The sequence below is a fragment of the Telopea speciosissima genome, chromosome 2 (assembly GCF_018873765.1).
Source record: "Telopea speciosissima isolate NSW1024214 ecotype Mountain lineage chromosome 2, Tspe_v1, whole genome shotgun sequence".
NCBI classification, from domain to species: Eukaryota; Viridiplantae; Streptophyta; class Magnoliopsida; order Proteales; family Proteaceae; genus Telopea; species Telopea speciosissima.
In genome coordinates, this window is record NC_057917.1 from 13,254,875 (window position 1) to 13,277,080 (window position 22,206).

A 22,206-nucleotide genomic window follows, 5' to 3' on the forward strand; every position below is an offset into this window, starting at 1 on the left:
GGGTCAATTTAAGTTATTTAGCTAAGTGTCTTTTTACTTAAGTTAGTAGGGTTAATTAGGTCTTTTCAGTATTTTAAGTTATTAATTTTAGATAGTAGTCATTCCCTTCCACGATTTATGATGGAAGAGGTTAGATTGTAAGAGGATTTGGCTGTTAGTCTATTTTATAAATATTCAAATCGTGGGAGGCTCCCCCACAAGTTTTATGAAAAAAAAAATCGTATTTGCTTGGCTGCCATTGTTGCTACTATTTTGCTCCTTGTGAGTGTGCATCTTTGTGGTTCTATCAAGGTGGAAAGGGATCGGTGGAATCCAGTCGACTCTTTACGCCGTGACGATTGGGAGGATCTCTCTCTGAAGGTGGTTCCATCCTTCATTGTTCAAGCTTGCTGCCAGTGGAGTTCTGCTGTAAGTTTGAATTTTAAATTCTGTTTCCATTCCTTTTCCTTCCCCTATCGATTCCCCCTTTGTTTTGTTTGAATTCCATAAACCCTAGTGTTCTAAGTTCTGCCCAGCCAATTCCTATCATTCAAACCCCTCAAATTTTAGACTTAACATCATTTCATTAACTCCTCCACTCGATTCAGATTGCTGCCCCCATTCCTAGTTCAAAACCCTAAATCCTCTCACCTCCATTAAAGCTCCACAAGCCCTAAAATTCCCATAGCCTAATCTAACCATCGGAACTAGCCCAAAATTTGGTCGAACTTCCCTCCTACTGTCCCCTAAACTCGACCTCAACCCCAATCCTAAACTCCCATTAGAAACCCTAAATTCAATCTAATTTCTAAAACCCAAAACCCGAAACCCTAACCCTAATTTCTGAGATTTTAAATTCTTATCTAAATTAATCAAACCTAGTTAATTACACTCCCTAAAACCTGCCTAGTTTAATCATATAAACTATATTCTCATTACCCCAGCCTAACCCTAGGATTTTGGTCTAAAACTACACTTCTGTCCTATTGTAACTGCAGAACCAGCAGCCCCTTAATTCTTTGTTATTGGTCCTGGTTTAATTGGCTTCTAGTAGGGCTTTACCCTATCTAGAACTACATTAAGCCCTACCAGGACCACTTAATGTAGGGCTTTGACACCAAGTTAATGTAGCTCTAAATAGGAGGCAGTCCTACTAGAGGCCAGGTGAACAATGGTTCTGAAGTTGATCAGCCGATTGCGGCAAAGTAGGCTGATTTGACTCAAAACTAGGGTTAGGTAAGGGGAATGAGTGAATGTGATATATGATAATGATGGGCAGGTCTAGGGGAAGCTATTAATGTAGGTAAAATGATGTTTAATTAACAAAATTAAATTTCAGAATTTTAGGGTTAGGGTTTCGGGTTTTAGGTTTTAGAATTTAGGTCAAATTTAGGGTTTTAAGTGGGACTTAAGGGCTGCGTTTAGGATTGAGTATTACTGGCAGGGAGAGGGAGGTTCGACCAGAATTTGGGCTAATTTTGATGGCTAGAATAGACTGTGGTAATTTTAGGGTTTATAGGGCTTTAATTGAGAAGAGGGAATTTAGGTTTAGATGGCTGGATAGGGCTAAGATGACTATCGAGTGCAGGGGATGATGTCAAGGGGCTGTGACTGAAATATGAATCAGTTTTGATGGTTGGTTGGGGCTTTAACTGAACTAGGGTTAAGGGAATTCAAATAAAAATTAAGGGGGATCGATTAGGAGGAAGAAAATGGAGATGGGGCTTCAAACTTACTTGCAGTTGCAGCCGGTCTTCAATGGAGGCAGCAGCTATGTGATAGAAGGATAGAACCACCTTCTAGCTGAAGAAGATCCTCCTAGCCATCACAGCGTAAGGAGTCAATTGGATTCCACCAATCCCTTGCCACCTTGAGATCCACAACAGATCCACAAGGATGCACACACTCACAAGGAGCAAAGGAGCAGCAACAATGGCAGCCAAGCAAACACGATTTTTTAATTCAAAATAAACTGTGGGGAGCCTCCACGATATTCTATTATTTATAGTATGGCCTTAGGCCAAACTAAGTATGGAATGGAAATTACTAGAATGTAAACCTAAGCTATAGCTCCCTAATTAAGCCCCAAGTTCAAGACTTCTTCTTCTTCTTCCTACTTGGTGCTGCATCTATTCTCCCCGATTTAAAAGCATTCATCTCCGATGAATGGTTGGAGATCATAGAATAGTCATTCAAATCAGGATCGAGTTTCTTAAGATCATCCTCAGCAGATGGCTCAAGCTAGTAGGCGGACAACAACTCTTTGATGGATGGAGAAGGTTGGAATTCTAGCTGGACAATAGCCTCTTGAAGCATCACATGGACACCTCTTGGGTCATTACCCTCGTCTTCAAAGTAAGCAGCCGCATCTTCATCATCATCAGCAGGATAAGCATGGAAGTCTTTGTCTTCATCATCATCGTGGACTTCCTCTTTCTCAGCCACATTGATGTTCTTCCTTTTGTTTGGGCAGTCTCTAGCAATATGCCCCTTGTCTTGACAATAGAAACAAGTACAAGGGTCATTACGTCCCATAAGAGCTTTGCCCTTATCGTCAACACGTGGGGGAACAGCAGGGCGAGAGGTGCTGCCTATAGAGGGACCCTGTCGTGAGGTGCTAGTGTTGATGTAGGCCGGCTTGGAAGTAGAACCAGCTGTTTTCTTGAAGCTAGTAGCTCCTCTGCTTTCAAGGCCTTCTCAAAGCAATCTCAAATGTCTTTAACTTCAACCACCCCAATTGCCCTGTTGATCTCACTTGTCAAACTCAACCTGAACCGGGAAAGCATCTACATGCCCTCCTCTCTAATACCAGTGCGAGAAGAAAGTGCATCAAATTTCCTCATGTACTCAGATACAGTCATGGTCCCTTGGCATAGGGAGTTGAATTGATCCTGTAATTGAGACCTGAAGTGCCTTGGCAAGTACTTCTTACTCAGGTCATATTTCATGTCCTCCCAAGTGCGGGGTGCAGTACCATCAAAGTCCATCTCTCTTTCAGTGGTCCTCCACCTTTCACGTGCTAGTCCAACTAGTTTGGTACAGACTAGCTTCATATTTCTCTCTTTAGATAGATCATACCAGTCAAAGTAGTCATCCAGGGCAGCAAGCCAGTCATAGAATATCTGAGGGTCATGATCACCATCGAACTCTTTCAATTCAAGCTTCACTTTCTGGTTGTTAGTGTGGCGACGATTGTGACCTTGTTCTCCAGTTAGTAGGACCTCATATACTCCTCAAAAGTGGGCTGGTTACCTCTATTTCTGTCTCGGTCTTCTCTTTCTCTGTCTCTGTAGCCTCTGTGTTCCTGGGAAGGCTCTCGGGTACCTCTAGGTCTGTCCCGACGATCTCTATAATGGTCTCTATCATCCCTGTCATCTCGGTCATCTCTGAATCTGTCCCTGTGACCTCTGGGTCCACCTCTATAACCCCTTTAATCATCTCTAGGGTTCTCATCTCTGTCAGGCAGCCTCTGTACCACTGAGTGGAGTTGGTACCTGTCTTCTTCTATGGGTAAGTTGCTGCCCCTATCAGGAGGTACTCTCTGTTCTTCCAATTTGAGTGGCTGGAAGTACTAATTCTGGAATTTAGGGTTTTTTTTGGGTTTCACAGAGACAAGTCAAACTAGGGTTGGAGTGGGAGGATGGGGGTGCAAGTTGGATCGAATGGAGGGGATGTAGTATGGAGGCTGTGGTTTGACTTTGAAGAAATTCCGATGGTCAAATATGGCTGGGAAGCAAGATCTAGGGTTTTATGGAATTAGGTTTAATGGAATTCAAACACAAAAATAAAAGGGATCGATTAGGGGGGGAATTAGAGGATTAGAAGAAGAAATTGGTGAAGAAGTTGCAGCAGAAATCCACTGGCAGCAGCTTGAACAAGGTTGAAGGATAGAACCACCTTCAGAGAAGAACCTCCCAGCCATCACGATGTAATGAGTCATAGGAGATCCGCCTGCCCGTCTTCCTTGATAGAACCACTAAGGCAAACACTCCAAAGAGCAGTAGCAACAACAATCGGCGGCCAACAATTCTGATTTTTTCAAATATTCAATTGGGTTTCATTGCCCAAGGAAGTTGAAGATAAAGCTGAAGTGATCACAATGAATTATGATGAAAAAGAAGAGACAATGCTGGAAGATTCAAAGATGGAAGTTCAACATGTGGAAGATTCTAGTGAAGAGGTCTACGTTGAAGAAGTCAAAGTAGACAAATCTGAAACAGCAGAAGATGAAGAGGTGGTTGAGAATATTCCACAGGAGATCAATGATATTCAAGATGCTGTTCTTGAAGAGGTGGAGCTTGTGTCTCAAATATTTGCTCAAAGGATAGGGCATTCACAGTTGGTGCTGATTCAGAGGTGGATCTCCTGTGACTCTTTACGGTGTGACGTCTGGGAGGTTCTTCTTTGAAGGTGGTTCTATCCTTCAACCCTGTTCAAGCTGCTGCTAGTGGATTTCTGTTGCAACTTGTTCACCAATTTCTTCTTCTAATCCTCTAATTCCCCCCCAATCGATCCCCTTTATTTTTGTGTTTAAATTCCATTAAACCCTAGATCTTGCTGCCCAGCCATATTTGACCATCAGAATTTCTTCAAATTCAAACCACTGTCTCCATACTACATCTCCTTCATTTGATCCAACTTGCAGCCCCGTCCTCCCACTCCAACCCTAGTTTGCTTTGTCTCTGTGAAACCCAAAAAAATTCCTAAATTCCAGAATTAGTACTTCCAGCCAATAAAAACCTCCCATATTTGGATCAAACCTTCCCCTAAACCCTTACCCTAATTTCTGAGATTTTAAATTCTTATTTAAACTTATTCAAACCTAGTTCATTACACTCCCTAAAACCTGCCTAGTTTAATCATATAAACTATATTCCCATTACCCCATCCTAATCCTAGGATTTTGACCTAAAACTACAATTTTGTCCTATTATAACTGCAGAACCAGCTGCCCCTTAGTTCTTTGTTATTGGTCCTGGTTTAATTGGCTTCTAGTAGGGCTTTACCCTATCTAGAACTACATTAAATGGTATATGAGGTCCTACTTTACTAGGGAACAAGGTCACAATTGACGCCATACTGACAACCAGAAAGTGAAGCTTGAATTGAAAAGAGTTCGATGGTGATCATGACCCTCAGGTATTCTATGATTGGCTTGCTGCCCTGGATGACTACTTTGACTGGTATGATCTATTTGAAGAGAGAAAAATGAAGCTAGTCCGTACCAAACTAGTTGGACCAGCACATGAATGGTGGAGGACCGTTGAAAGAGAGATGGACTTTGATGGTACTGCACCCCGCACTTGGGAGGACATGAAATATGACTTGAGTAAGAAGTACTTGCCAAGGCACTTCAGGTCTCAGTTACTGGATTAATTCAACTCCCTACCCCAAGGGACCATGACTGTATCTGAGTACATGAGGAAATTTGATGCACTTTCTTCTCGCATTGGTATTAGAGAGGAGGGCATCCAAATGCTTTCCCGGTTCTTGGGTTTGACAAGTGAGATCAACAGGGCAATTGGGGTGGTTGAAGTTACTGACATTCGAGATCTTTGAGAAGGCCTTGAAAGCAGAGGAGCTACTAGGTTCAAGCAAACAATCGGGTTCTACTTCCAAGCCGGCCTACATCAATACTAGCACCTCACGATAGTGTTCGTCTATAGGCAGCACCTCTCGCCCTGCTGTTCCCCCACGTGTTGACGATAAGGGCAAAGCTCTTATGGGACGTAATGACCCTTTTACTTGTTTCTATTGTCAAGACAAGGGGCATATTGCTAGAGACTGCCCAAACAAAAGGAAGAACATCAATGTGGCTGAGAAAGAGGAAGTCCACGATGATGATGAAGACCCTATAAACCCAGGATAGGGTCACAGTGGCAGCATAAATGCACTGCTCTTTGGAGTGTTTGAAAAAAAAACACTCCAAAGACAGGTACTAGCTCCATTCAGACTAGATTGCAACAATTGGAAGAACAGAGAGTCCCTCCTGATAGGGGCAGCAACTCTTGAAGCAGCACATGAATGCCTCCATTCAGACTAGTCAGAGCCAAACTAGCCTGAATGGAGGGACTCTCTGTTCTTCCAAATTTGTAGGCAGACAGCAGCTCTTTTGAGAGAGGGGAAGGTTGGAATTCTGGCTGGGTAGCAGCCTCTTGAAGCAGCACATGAATCCCTCTTGTATCATTACCCTCCTCGTACCTACTGCTGAGTATGATCTTAAGAAACTTGACCCTGATTTGAATGACTATTCCATGATCTCCAGCCATTCATTAGAGATGAATGCTTTTAAGTCGGGAAGAGTTGATGCAGCACCGAGTAGGAAGAAGGAGAAGAAAAAGTCCTGAATTAGGGCTTAGTTTGGAGCCATAGCTTTAGGATTGCATTCTAGTTTTTTTTTTTTCATTCCATACTTAGTTTATTTTTCTGTTTTTCAATTGAACCGGTTCAAATTGGTTGCATCCCTTTTCTGTTTTTCAATTGAACCGGTTCAAATTGGTTGCGTTCAATTGGTTCAATTTAATTTATTTAGCTAAGTGTCTTTTAACTTAAGTTAGTAGGGTTAATTAGATCTTTTCAGTATTTTAAGTTATTAATTTTAGATAGTAGTCATTCCCTTCCACGATTTATGATGGAAGAGGTTAGATTGTAATAGGATTTGGCTGTTAGCCTATGTTATAAATATTCAAATCGTGGGAGGCTCCCCCACAAGTTTATGAAAAAAAAATCGTGTTTGCTTGGCTGCCATTGTTGCGTCTCCTTTGCTCCTTGTGAGCATGGTTCAAAATTTTGTGACATATCGCCGAAATTTTGGTATATTTCGGTAATTTCGACACTACCGAGACGAGATGGGCTTCCGAAATAAAAAATGTTCAAATTTCGGTATATTTTGTCAAAATTTTGTGAAATTTTGGTATATTTCGTTAAACAATGTGTACTTAACTATTTATACATCAGGGTTCGACCGTATACTGTCAATCATGGGTGCAAACCCAAAGCACCACTTCGAGTTGATTTTTTTGCAATATGAAGGTTTAAATGTGTTTATTTAGCTTAAACAAGGGTGTACATGAAATATCAGGCCTTAATATGGCCAAAAACCCACTGAGATGGAGTGCCGAAATATGGCAGAAAAAATACCATATTTCAGCGAAATTTCGGTATATTTTGGAAATCTTGACCAGCCCGAAATGGCGAGACGAGACGAGATTTTAAACCTTGCTTGTGAGTTTGTGCATCCTTGTGGTTCTATCAAGGCGGAAAGGGATTGGTGGAATCTAGTCGACTCTTTACGTCGTGACGGCTGGGAGGATCTCTCTCTGAAGGTGATTCCATCCTTCATTGCTTAAGCTTGCTGTAAGTGGAGTTATGCTGTAAGTTTGAATTTTAAATCCTGTTTCCATTCCTTTTCCTTCCCCAATCGATTCCCCCTTTTTTTTTGATTGAATTCCATAAACCCTAGTGTTCTAAATTCTGTCCTGCCAATTCCTATCATTCAAATCCCCTCAAATTTCAGACTTAACATCATTACATTAACTCCTCCACGCGATTCAGATTGCTGCCCCCATTCCTAGTTCAAAACCCTAAATCCCCTCACCTCCATTAAAGCTCCACAAGCCTTAAAATTCCCACAGCCTAATCTAACCATCAGAACCAGCCCAAAATCTGGTTGAACTTCCCTCCTACTGTCCCCTAAACTCGACCTCAACCCCAGTCCTAAACTTCCATTAGAAACCCTAAATTCAATCTAATTTCTAAAACCCTAAACCCTAACCCTAATTTCTGAGATTTTAAATTCTTATCTAAACTTAATCAAACCTAGTTCATTACACTCCCTAAAACCTGCCTAGTTTAATCATATAAACTGTATTCCCATTACCCCAGCCTAACCCTAGGATTTTGATCTAAAACTACACTTCTGTCCTATTGTAACTGCAGAACCAGCAGCCCCTTAGTTCTTTGTTATTGGTCCTGGTTTAATTGGCTTCTAGTAGGGCTTTACCCTATCTAGAACTACATTAAGTGGTATCAGAGCTCTACGGATACCAACAAGAGGCATGGATGCCTCTTGTATCTAGGTCTTTGCAAGGAGGTAAATCCACCAACTCCCATGTATGCTGAGTCAGTAAGGCATCCATTTCCACATCCATGGCTTTCTTCCAAGCATGGATAGCAAGAGCCTCAGTAGGGGTGTGAGGAGTGGAGTATACAGGGAAGTAGGAAGACTATGATGGCATGATGGAAGATGAGACAGTGAAACAAACTTATCAATTGGATATGCAACTAAAATTTTCTGAGTGCATTGACGTTTACCTTTCCAAAAGGCAATTAGTAAGTCATCAGGGTCCGGATCAGCTGGTAAGTCAGGGAGAGCAGGTAAGCTAGGATCTCCACTAGAGGCTGAGGACAGTACCAAAAGCGAAGTAGATGGACCAATATTATCTGTACTGAGTTGCTCAATATGCCTCTTGCGCCGATACACCTGTAGTGGAGAGGTAGATATAGGAACAACAACCGGAATGGGAGGAGGGTCAGACATAGCTAACGGATCACCTAACAAGGTGGGTGACCAGAAAAGTAGGATGTATCTTCAAAGAAGGTGACAATGTGACATCCATACTAACAAATTGCCTTCGAGTTAGAGGGTCATAACACCTATACCCCTTTTGGGCCTGCGAGTAACCCATGAAAATGCATTTGGTGACCTAGGGTCTAACTTATCACCAGGGAGATGAAGGTTATGAACAAAGCAGACACACCCAAAAACCCAAGGAGGCAAGCTAAAAATCGATAAGTCAGGAAATAAAATAGAAAAGGAGATTTATCTGCAAACACCGATGAAGGCATTCAGTTAATAAAAAAATAAGCAGTAAGGACTGCATCACACCAAAAATTTTTGGGCACCTGCATATGTAGCATGAGAGCCCGGGCGACCTCAAGTAAATGCCTTTTCTTCCGTTCCGCTACCCCATTTTGTTGAGGGGTATAAGAACAATTAGTTTGGTGAATCATTCCATTAGCAACACAAAAGGAAGAGATCTCATTTTGAACAAATTCCAAAGCATTATCAGACCGAAAAACTTTAATAGAAGCATTAAATTGGGTCTTTATTTCATTGCAAAAACTTTGAAATACATGCAAAAATTCAGACCGATCCTTTAAAAGATACAACCATGTAATTCTGGAATGGTCGTCCACAAATGTGACACAATACCAAAAACCATGTCTATTACTTGCACGACAAGGACCCCACACATCTGAATGTACCAAGGAAAATGAAGACGGACTACGGGGCATAGAACGAGATAGATAAGTAGCACGATGATGCTTACCCAACTTGCAGCCCTCATACTCTAACCTATCTAAAGATTTAAACTGCAGAAACAAAATCTTTAATCTAGACAAAGATAAATGTCCAGTTACTGATCTTGTCGAAGTGGGGGAGTCTTACGGTTTTTTGGTTATCCAGAGTAATTCCGACCATAATCATGTTGGATTTTTTGGGTTTTTTTTTTTTTTTTTTTTGATATTAGGGTCACTTCCTTATTTTTTGTAGTGATTATTTGCATTAAATTTTATAGGACTCTAGGAATCAAGGGATTCCAAACACAGGACATTTGCTGATTCTCTCCATTGCTAGTTAGCTACTCATTTTGACTTGATACTCTTGAAATTGTAATTCTTTTTTTCATTTGTTCCTTAGCCTGCTTTTTATTCTTTCTATGTTTTGCAAGATTCTAGGGTCCCTTTATCACGTCTATCTTGTCAAGTCTTTGTATTTTATCTTTAAAATGGAATCATGGGATATTTTACTAAAGGGGCGCTATTCTCTGTGCCGCAGCGCAGCCTGCGCCCAGGCACATGGGGGTGGGTGCAATGACCACCCTGCCCTCTGCACAGGCTGCCCATGTGCCTGGGCGCAGGCTGCGCTGCGGCACAAAGAACATTCTCCCTTTACTAAATTAGGAGTAATTGCAAAGTAGTAATATAATAATAATATATCAATTCTAGCTTTCTCAACCCCAAGCCCACCCCCCCAAAAAAACACCACAGTTCTATCTTTAAAATATTATTTCATTATCAGGGAAACCCTAAGAATTAACGTAATATATTTTCAGGCGCCTGCTTGGTCATGTTCATGGGATCTCAACTGTTCACATCACATATATGCTGGACTACAGGTATCTGTAACTCTCTTCTCCATTTCTGTTTTTCTCACTAGGAATTGTATTGGACCAAAATTAGGCTGAAATGTTACCATTGAGGTGGGTGTGGAGTCCTCTATCATATGGACCAACTCATGTAACAGTACCACCATGTGTCAGGTGTTCAACTGTTGGCATTCCCCATGCATTGTGAACACTAGGGCCCTCTTATTTATCAAATAGTTTCAATTTTTGTAATTCTCTTTGGTCATCTCTCTTTCTCTTCTTGGATCGCATAGAACGAATTTCGTTTGACCCATTTCGTTGGTTTTGACTTTGAGGTTTGTGGAAACCTGAATATAAAGTCAAATTACCATTTTGATTTTCAGTGTTTTTTTTTTTTTACAATCTGAGGGTTCCACTATGTTTATAGGGCCTAAAATAGGGTTTCCTAGAAGTTTCAGGATTTAATTTGGCCATTTGGGCCTCAAGATTATCCACTGAAACGTACCAAAATTATGCAGTTTCACAAAGTATTTTGGTTTCGAGCCTGGTCGAAACCAAATCCAGGAACCTTGGTTACTAATATTAAACCTTAGGATGGGAAAATAGATAGCACTAAATAGACAAATATACATCTTATGCACCGGTCCATAACAATTCATTCTAGCAATTCAAAACAACAACAACAACAACAACAACAACTCAGCCTTATCCCAACTGAACGGGGTCGGCTACATAACATGAATCATTTTGAAAGTAAAGAAAATGAACACAACATCAACATCAACTACACATTCTAAGAATTCAATTATGCTCTAATAAACTCTAATGAGGCAGTCAATCATAGAGAAAGGGAACTAATGATCTTCTCTTCTGCAGAATGGCATGATTCAGGTGTTTGATATGCGACAAACCATAGGGCCTATTAAATCCTTTAACGGACTGAGTTACCATCCTGTTCATACCATACAGTCTCTTGTGCATGATTCAGCCGTTCTTTATGGTGGCAGTACACTCCTAAGTGCTTCTTCAGTTGGTCCATGCGTATGGAACACAGGCGTCGTTGGACAAAGGTTGGTCTATGAGCACTTGGTATACATTACATTGATGATGTTTATGCTACTCTCGTTTCAATGTGTTTTGAGTGATGGCTTGTTCTAACATTTAGTTAAATTTTACTCATTATAGGCCATCTCTGATTCCCGGAATGGAGAACCAAGGAGTCTGTATATCACTTGCCTATTCACCCATGAGTGATGACATTATAGCTACATTTCGTCCTAAAGTTGAGACATTCAATGATACCATCGGTACTCAGCCATCGTTTTCTCCTTCTCCTTCAGCTCTTGGACAAGGGGTACAAGGTTCCCATGTCCATGTTAAGCGAATAGGGAGCAGCTGTTACCAAAGCTTGGGTTCTACGTTAACCTATGTAAATGGTGTGCGATTGTCCAAGTCCGTAATTATAAATCTAGAGAATTGCAATCCTCTTTTAGCATATGGGGATGAAGCAACCCGTTCAATGAAGATCTGGGATTTGTCTAGTTTAAGGGTTATTCAGACTCTTGAGCAGCATCAGCATCCCATTATTGATGTGAAGTACGCATCTTGGGGCACAGGTTTACTTGGTTATATAAGTGAAGACAAACTGGAGCTCTTCTCGACAAGGCTGTCTTGAAACAAGCCTTTCCTGTATTTTTGACTCGCAAATAGTGTAAAAAATATTATAATTCCGTTAAATTATATTATAGGCAAAGTCTAGAGGACATCTCTGTATATAGGCAAAAAGCCTGGCATAAATTGCTTCAGCTTCACTTACCAATGTTGTTCTTTATGGAGTTTGTTGTTGTGATCCTTTGCTTATGCATGCAAGAACATGAGCTCCATCTATTGGTGGCAAACACCAAATATGGTGGAAGCTCTAAGACCAACAAGTGTCTTTAGTGAGCAATATATTCCAGAGTAGCTTCCATAAAAATTGAGGAGGAAAGGAGGAAAGGGGGAGAGGGGGAGGAGGGGGGGGGGTGAGGGGAAGAGAAATTTTCATATCAATCTCCAATATTTTTTACTAATGCTACAGCAGAGAAGAGGAGTGAGGAGAGCATATGCGCAACTGAAGGTGGGATTTCATCCATTAAGTTTACTAGATGAGAAAAGACAGTACCTTCGTCTTCAAAAGGGTTTTAAAATGTGGAATCGGGTATGGAATCGCTTAGTGCCGATTCAAATTTGGATCGGATTGGAATTGGTCTCCAAGAATCCTAGAATCAATCATCAGATCCAAAATCCTATCAGTCATCAGATCCAAAATGAAGAAAATTTTTAGAGGTTCTGAGTCGCCCATATTGAATCAGTCAAAATTGGGATCAATGATGGTCAGTTCTGATCTGTTCTTCATGCATCATTGTTGGAGATTGGGTTGTTGATCAGTGACAAGAATAGAAAGAGGTTGCAAGGTTGCGTGATTAACAAGGAAAGTATGTCGATGCTGCAACAAATTTTAGTTGTTAACATATCTAACAGACAGATATCATTCTACCATTGTTAGAGATATTCAATATCTATCTACCATGTCCAGGAGCTGTAGTCTTTTTCTACCCAAAGAAGAAGAAGAAGAAGATATGGTTACAATCATAGGGTAACCATCCGTGGTTACACAGAACAAAACCCTTATTTTTAAGCACAAGTAAATGTAGGGCACTCCTGAGGTGATCGGCAACTGTAATGAAGTTGTATTATGTTCATATCATCCTATGCTGGTCATTACTTGGTTGGAAGGATCTTTTCAACATCTTAAAATGAATCTAATCTCCATCAGATGTCAAAAATAAGAGGAAAAGTAGAGATCAAGACATGAGCCAACCCTATCTATTTGCTTTTGGAAACATTCTCCTATGTCCATTGCATTTGCATTTTAATTTTTTCCTTATGACACATAGAAATTAGCTAGGTTCTATCTATTTGGGCCTCAAGGCCCTCTCAACTCACTAATCTTTGCATTATTGGTTACTTAACCCTAAAAGCATCTTTTGTCACATCGAAATGTCACTTAAATAGTTGATTGGGAGGAACAAAATATTTACGAAACTTATTTGTAATGCCAGCCAAACAAGTGGTCCAATGCCTTGGTAGGAGATTTCCAACAACGAACTTAATAATTCTTCAAATGATAGTCTTCGCGATAGTGCATGGATGTAGGTCATGTCATGTCATTTGATATTGTCTTAAAGACCATAGATGCCCCCAATGGTACAATCAGGACAAATGCGAATTGGTCTCCAAAATAATATAGCAATTGGCTTCCACAAGTAGTAGTGCATGCACTCTTTCAACTTCTACAAAATTGTGCTCCGATTCGAAATAAAATTTTCAAAGGAGAATCAGTATAACAAAGAACACTTAAAAGAAGACGAAGAATAGTGTGTTATTGAGAGAGAGAGAGAGAGAGAGAGAGAGAGAGAGAGTTAGAATTCAATATGGTTACAATCATAGTCTATCCATTTGGGCTCAAGGCCTTCTCAACTCACTAATCTTTGCATTATTGGTTGGTTAAGCCTAATTAAAAACATCTTTGTCATGTCAAAATCCACTTTAATTGTTCATAAGGAGGAAGAAAATATTTTTCCCATTGGTATTTGTTTTAAAAGATAATGACATATAAGAGAGAACCGGAACTTATTTGTATTGCTAGCTAAACAAGCAGTCCTATGCCTTGGTAGGAAACTTTGATGTGGGCGAATCATGTAATTTGACATTATCCTAAGGACCATAGATGCACCCAATGGTGTAAGTAGAACAAATACGAATTGGTCTCCAAGACAAAACAGGCCTTGGCTTCTGAAAGCAGTAGTGCACTCTCTTATCACACTCCTTCGAATTCTATAAAGTTATGCTAAGACTCGAAATAAGATTTTTAGAGGAGAATTGATAAAACAAAGAACATCGAAAGAAAAAGAACAACAATGTGCTACTTAGATACACACAAGAGAAGAAAGTGAGAGATTGGAGTAAGGCAGAACAAAACCCTTCAATATTATTGCCCTCCTATAGGATAAAGATAATTGCCTAGCCCGGTTTGTACAAAGGAGGGCAAATTCGATATGCTTACAATCACAGTGTAACCTGTTATAAGTTTCTAATTATGGGCTTAAGTAATTACGGGTTAGTTACTTAGTGGGAGTCTACGCATGAACCAGTTCGATTCATCACACGCTGAGATAGACCAATCCAATTCAGTGTGGAATTGAGTTTAGGGGTTAGGGCAATATTATATATACTTTTCTTAGGTCCCTACAGCCTTTATCATAAATTTCCCCTCTTTCTCCCATATAAAGAAGAGACTCATGGAGTTATGAAAGGTTGTGCACGGTGCAAAGTACACAGGAATCTCTTCTTTATGTTTCATTATATCGTGTAACATTGTGTTCTAGGTTTCTCTGTATGGTTTGCGATCGGGCTTGTGCCCCAAGAATTTAATTTAACATAACCAACTTTAAGTGCTCAAATCTTAAAATGATATAGTTTCCATGAGATGCCAAAACTAAGAGGAAAATGAGAGATCATGACATGAACCATCCCTATCTATTTGCTTTTGGAAACATTCCTGTGTCCGTTGCATCTTTTTCTTATGACACATAGAAGTAGTTAGCTAGTTTCTATCCATTTGGGCCTCATGGCCCTCTCAGTTCACTAATCTTAATTTGCATTATTAGTTGCTTAATCCTAGAAGCATCTGTTGTCACTTCCAATAAATGCCATTTCAATCGTTGATTGGGAAGAAAATATATTTTTCCCATTAATATTTGTTTTAAAGGGAATGATATATAATCGCATGTAAGAGAGAACCAAAACTTATTTGTAACGGTAATCAAACAACCAGTTCTATGCCTTGGTAGGAGATTTCCAACAACAAATTTAATGATGTTTTGAATGAGATATTCTTGGCTGTCAATGAGCATTGAGTCGGATTTGGGTCTTCTGTAGAGCGACATGGTTTGTAGTGTACCATCTGACGGCCTGCAGTGCTTGGGCATACAACCCAACGTACACGTGGGGTGTTGGGCTACGTGCCCAAATACTGTGGGCCATTGGATGTGCGCTACACGCTCCCTGTCATGCTACAAAGGAGTCCAATACGATTGAGTCACGTCACTTGACATTGTCTATAAACACACCCAATGGTGCAGTCGGGACAAATGCAAACTAGTCTCTAAGACAAAACAGCTATTGGCCTGCATAAGTTCACTCTTCTACACTGCACTCTTTCGAGTTCTACAAAGTTTTGTTCAGACTCGAATCAAAGGAGAATCGGTAAAACAAATACTACATACAGAAGAAGAATACCTATGTGTTGGTTAAATATACGCAAAAGAGAAAAGAGAGAGAAGAGACTAATAAGACACTTAGAATATTGTCTCTAAAGTGTTAGTTAGGGACGTCTTCTATTTATAGAGGAGAGATACCCTTAGCAAACATTGTCCTAAAAAGTTCAAGAGAAGTGCTTTCGGAGAGAAAAAACACGGAAAATTAGCATTATCGACATCCAATGAAATATGAACAATGTACAACGTAAATCACCGACAGCATCAATTCATCATAACCGAATGTGCTCTGCCCGACGACGTTCAATAATCAAATTCCGAAATCAGTAATAGAACTTCCTTTGCTAAATCCGACTGCTAGCAAAAAAGAAAATTACATACATATTAGCGCGCGCTTGCCTCTCCATTGCTTGGCCCAGCTCGATTCAATTCTCGACCGTAGAGGGACAAATGAGCAAATTGAGCATTTATTTTCATGGAACCATACCCTTGTAGATTCCATTATAATTTATGAACCTTACTATATTTTCTCTCATTTTCAATGTGGAACTAAAGTTTTCTCACTCATATGCTTTGCAAAAAGCAACATTGGGATGGTCTTGGGTTCATTCTTGAGGGAGAAAAAACAAGAAAAACACAAAAAAAAATGTATATTGAAAATTTTTTGGTTTTAAATTCATGGGAGAGGGATAGACACACAACAACCCGCGTGTGGAAAGTTAGCGGGCAGCATCAATAGGGGTGGGGTTTGGGGGTGGGGGTCGAGGCGATCATTTCGCTCACCCCCATGGGTATAGGTGCAGCTTGTGCCCTCGGTGCGGAGAACATTTTCCCATTCATTTAATAAGAACAATATTAACTTGTGAATTATTGATGACCTAGTTGGTTCTTCCATGGTGAATTAATGGGTCAGACCAGTTTGAGCTGATCAAACTAGATCAAAATTGAGGTTGGACCTGTCAGATGGGTTAGAAATAACTCTCCTGTAGAAAACATTTGTTAGAAATACGTTGGGTTTCATCAAAATCCCAATCCCAGATCTCTGTATGGATAACTAGAACACAGTGATGCAAAAAATAAACATGAGGGAGATGTGTACCTTTCACCACGTATGCTGATGAAGAACAAATAAGAATACCCCGAAGAGAAATAATGATCCGATAAAGTATGGTTGCGAATCCTCGAATAATCTTGAATAACCGCGATGGGGATCTTCCACAATCTCTTAGACTCTCACAGAGCTCCTTTTCTTGTGGAGAAAAGAGAAAAGAGAATAGTGACTGCAGGGACCCCTCATCATTAGTATTTATAATACTCCTCAAACCCTAATCCATTTCCACAATGGGCTAGACCGGTCCGGTCCATCTCAATAAAATAAGTAGCAAGTCACGTCAGCCCTTGTATTTTTTGATTCCCATCAATGATCGACCCGATAATTAATCAAGCCCACACATCGTCGTTGAAAAATATCTAACAACATTAGCATAAGGTTTTGTTCAGACTCTAATCAAAGGAGAATCGGTAAAACAAATACTACATACAGAAGAAGAATAACTATGTGTTGGTTAAATATACGCAAAAGAGAAAAGAGAGAGAAGAGACTAATAAGACACTTAGAATATTGTCTCTAAAGTGGTAGTTAGAGACGTCTTCTATTTATAGAGGAGAGATACCCTTAGCAAACATTGTCCTAAAAAGTTCAAGAGAAGTGCTTTCGGAGAGAAAAAACACGGAAAACTAGCATTATCGACATCTAATGAAATATGAACAATGTACAACGTAAATCACCGACAACATCAATTCATCATAACCGAATGTGCTCTGCCCAACGACGTTCAATAATCAAATTCCGAAATCAGTAATAGAACTTCCTTTGCTAAATCCGACTGCTAGCAAAAAAGAAAATTACATACATATTAGCACGCGCTTGCCTCTCCATTGCTTGGCCCAGCTCGACTCAATTCTCGACCGTAGAGAGACAAATGAGCAAATTGAGCATTTATTTTCATGGAACCATACCCTTGTAGATTCCATTATAATTTATGAACCTTACTATATTTTCTTTCATTTTCAATGTGGAACTAAAGTTTTCTCACTCATATGCTTTGCAAAAAGCAACATTGGGATGGTCTTGGGTTCATTCTTGTGGGAGAAAAAACAAGTAAAACACAAAAAAAAAATGTATATTGAAAATTTTTTGGTTTTAAATTCATGGGAGAGGGATAGACACACAACAACCCGCGTGTGGAAAGTTAGCGGGCAACACCAATGGGGGTGGGGGTCGAGGCTATCATTTCACTCACCCCCATGGGTATAGGTGCAGCTTGTGCCCTCGGTGCGGAGAACATTTTCCCATTCATTTAATAAGAACAATATTAACTTGTGAATTATTGATGACCTAGTTGGTTCTTCCATGGTGAGTTAATGGGTCAGACCAGTTTGAGCTGATCAAACTAGGTCAAAATTGAGGTTGGACCTGTCAGATGGGTTAGTAATAACTCTCCTGTAGAAAACATTTGTTAGAAATACGTTGGGTTTCATCAAAATCCCAATCCCAGATCTCTGTATGGATAACTAGAACACAGTGATGCAAATAAATAAACATGAGGGAGATGTGTACCTTTCACCACGTATGCTGATGAAGAACAAATAAGAATACCCAGAAGAGAAATAATGATCCGATAAAGTATGGTTGCGAATCCTCGAATAATCTTGAATAACCGAGATGGGGATCTTCCACAATCTCTTAGACTCTCACAGAGCTCCTTTTCTTGTGGAGAAAAGAAAAAAGAGAATAGTGACTGCAGGGACCCCTCATCATTAGTATTTATAATACTCCCCAAACCCTAACCCATTTCCACAATGGGCTAGACCGGTTCTGTTCATCTCAATAAAATAAGTAGCAAGTCACGTCAGCCCTTGTATTTTTTGATTTCCATCAATGATCGATCCGATAATTAATCAAGCCCACACATCGTCGTTGAAAAATATCTAACAACATTAGCATAAGGTTTTGCAGAATCAGTAATGTTATGGCTTGAACACTGAGCCTGTCTGGTACAATTCAACCTGGCCGGATCAACTCGTACCCTAGATTAGCCTTGTTTGGAACAATACCTTACGAATCTAAAATGTGTTTTGAGCTATCTGAGTCAGTCTGCATCTAGTAGCTAAAACTCCATTAATGGACTAAATTGAATTACATTAAGTTCTAGACAAACAATTTTGGATGCATCTTGTTGTCAAATGGTGAAGTGAAAAATTGTAACCTTCTTTTGATTACCCTTTATCCTATTCTCAAAAGTTATTTTATATAAGATTAAAAAAAGATTTTGAAAATAATTTGAATGTGATTTGTTGACATTATTAAAAGCTCTGCACATTTTCAAGTAAACATGTGAAATGACAAGAATAGTGCCCATATGTCCATTATGAAGATGTGTCCTTGATTAGGGGAATAAAATCCTCTACAGTTCAGGCATCTTGCAGTAGTGTCTTATAGTTATGGTCTGAGGGCTCGACACATGAAAGATGCGGCATCCAATGGTGCCGAGCTTGAGAAGAAAGAAAAAGAAAATAAAAATAGAAAGAAAAAACAAGGTCTATCGAGCTCGCATTGTTGGTTGAAACATAGTCCACGTGTCAAGCTCTCAGACCCAAAATGCAAAACACCACAAGATGCCCGAACTGCAGAGGAATTTTTTCCATCGTTAAGGTTAACATTAGAGTTTATTATGAATATGTTGGGATTCGAAGCATCCAATCATACTGGACAATAATACATGCATCAAATCATTTTTAAAAAAAAATTGTTTTTATGAGTAACTATTTATTAGAAGAGAGGGAGCTTAATCAAATCAAATGTTCTCATCAATCAATTAATCAATTATGAATAGCCTACTATTTAGCATACAATATATGTGAGTATCAAGGAAGCCTGCAACACAATAAGTTGTAATCCTGTTGGTGCTTAATTAGGCCATTTATACTACCATAGATTAATTCACCTTTAATTTCTTTTTTATTACCACCTCTTCCTAAGGTGTCAAATAATTTGTAACTTTAAATTTTCACTTTTTTAGTATAAGACACTTTATTTTTCTCAATTAAGGTAAATACTGTCTTTTCACTTATGTATTCAAATAATATGCATGTCCATAACAGTTTTCCTAATGACATAATGACATGTCACTTTTAATTATTTTGAAAACCCTTTTATACCCCTAAATTAAAGAACTTTTGAGAATAAAACAAGGGGTAACTATAAGAAGATGTCAAATTCTAAGTACACATATAGAGGTGTTATTGACATTTAGATAGTCTCATACGTAAATGAATACTTTTTATTAAATAAAATTAGGGATAAAGAAGGCTGCCAAACTGTATAACACTTGCACAGACACATGAAATGAAAAATCCTACCCCTGCTGAATTCTGGATCAGGCTCCTCCCCTGCGAGTCCAGCGCTCAATGAGTGTCCAGTGAGGCATCCAACGGCTGGGCTGCTGGGCTGGGCGTGCATGGGGACCCAACACATTGGATGCCTAACTGTGCACTCCTTGGGCGATGATGGGCTCGTAGGAGAGGAGCCGAATAGATTCATCGGCATGCATTCTTATTGGCCCCACATTGATGCAGGGGCCACGCAGCCTGGTAGTGACCTCCTCCCATAAAATTATTAGATGATGTGATTACTTTCGATGGTTTTTCTTCATCTGCATCTATATGTTACCAGTATTACTTAATTTGTGCACTATTAATTGCTACTTATATATATCTAGCTATTCATATGAAACCTTTGAGACTTACGGATAATATTGTACAAACTCTAGTTTCTTTTTATTAGTATATCTTTGCTTTTCCTATAAAAAAAATAAAATTACTACTTTGCTTTTTCTTGCATCTCCTTTTGCCATTGCATCTCCTTTTGCCAACAAACCTTCAATCATTCTTTTCATCTTCTTCTAACCTAGGCTGGCTAGAAAACATATGCTTTATATCTCCCCACATGAACCATTAGATAGAAGACTCAGATAACTGGTTAGATGGAAAAACGAAAACCTCAGGTTACAAAGTCAATTTCAGTGGACGATTCCAACTTTATCACCGTCATTTATGAGATATTTTCTTTTTCAAAAAAGGCTTAAAGGCGATAGTTTTCCGCCAACCAAACAGTGGCTGATTAGGGCGGGCTTGAGCCAGCCAAACTTGCACCCCTATCAAGGGACAAGAGACAAGAGACTTGGACGAAGAAATCCTTCTTTTAACAAGGGTGAAGGGAAATTCATTTCCTGACTCAGTCTGTTTCGACGTAAAATTTTATATGTTATTTTTCAATGTTTTTTTTTTCATAAAAAAAAAAAAAAACAAACATTAAAACACTTTTCAACATGTAAAATTTTATTTGTCAAATTTTTTGAAGTGAAAGTTTTCAAATAAAGTTTTACGCCAAAATAAACGGAGCGTTTTAACCACTAGATATATATAAGACTGAATAGAGGTGCAAGTTTGGCCTTGAAGCGGGATTCAGTCCTACATTTATGTTACACTTAGACTATCTTTGGTATCATTTTACGTTTTTGTTTATGACCTATTTATAAAAATTCATTAATGAAAATCAATGTAAACATAAAAATCGTTTGATAACCACTAAATATAATATGGATTATAGAATAAAAATAAATTGTTTTGATATGCCTATGTTTTTATGAGAAATGGGGCCTAAACCAACAAAGTCTATCTATACAAAGTTTAAGTGGTGGGTGAAGAGATGCCCCATTCACCCATCTTCTTTCCCAAATCTTAAACTTAAAGGTGTAACAAATTTTTTTTTGAATATAAATATTTCGCAAGATGTAGGTACTAGTTTGTGTGCTTTTCTTATATATAACAGTAGCAAATGAAGTTTTTTCCTCGATTTTAGGTTGTATGAACATGTGTTCATTAACGTTGAGCATAAGTGGCAAAAAAATCGATTTTTAATCATAATACATAATTAGCTCTTGAGCCTATTATATTTTTTTGTGTTATTCTGATTTATTTTAAATAGAACTATGATCTATAAACAATACCAAAACACCTACAAAAGTGAAAATGTGTCCGATAAAACCATAATTGATACCAAAGATAGCTTTAGTAATAGATCTCGCATATTGAACTCCCCCAATTTACCAAAAACAATATTGAACTCGCCCACAGCCATTCAATCCTATGCTACACTTAGTATAATAGACCTCACCAATTGAATTCATTGGCAACTTTATATCTATTTGGTTTCAGTTTTACTTTTAACATAGGGTTCTTTGAGCAAGCAGGATAGGGAGCACACTAATAAGGATTGAGTGACGTAACAATTTCGTACATTGAAGAGCAAAGAGTCATTTCATGAGAGAGAGAGAGAGAGAGAGAGAGAGAGAAAAAAAAAAAGTGTACCCTTCACAGGTGACACGAATGTCATTGACATTTTTCACCATCAAAACAAGTAACCGCCTCTGAAGTTATTACATATTTTTTAGGAAAATGCTAGGCAAACCGCTGGAGTACCATAAGCTAGTACCCTCTTTATCTTTCTCTCTTTTTCCCATTTGAAATGACCTTGCCGTTCCTTTATGATACTCCATCCCGTACCCCCATTGGTGTTACTGCACATGGACAGTGTCCCTGTCCCTCTCCGATTATCTTATAAATCTTATATAACTTTTCTCTCTCTCTCACTCATTGAAGGTTATATACTATATGAATCCATTATTCATTTTCAG

The 22,206-nt window shown here is 39.1% G+C and overlaps 1 protein-coding gene across 1 annotated transcript in view; it reads left to right on the forward strand.

The window, feature by feature from the left end:
* LOC122650470 (E3 ubiquitin-protein ligase RFWD3) overlaps window positions 1–11,825 on the forward strand; it is a 32,798-nt gene extending 20,973 nt beyond the window's left edge. The window contains exons 10-12 of the mRNA XM_043843884.1: window positions 10,098–10,160; window positions 11,007–11,200; window positions 11,316–11,825. Coding sequence (XP_043699819.1) covers window positions 10,098–10,160; window positions 11,007–11,200; window positions 11,316–11,805 — 747 coding nt within the window. The 3' untranslated portion in view covers window positions 11,806–11,825. The remainder of the gene's footprint in view (window positions 1–10,097; window positions 10,161–11,006; window positions 11,201–11,315) is intronic.
* Window positions 11,826–22,206: the final 10,381 nt, after the last annotated feature.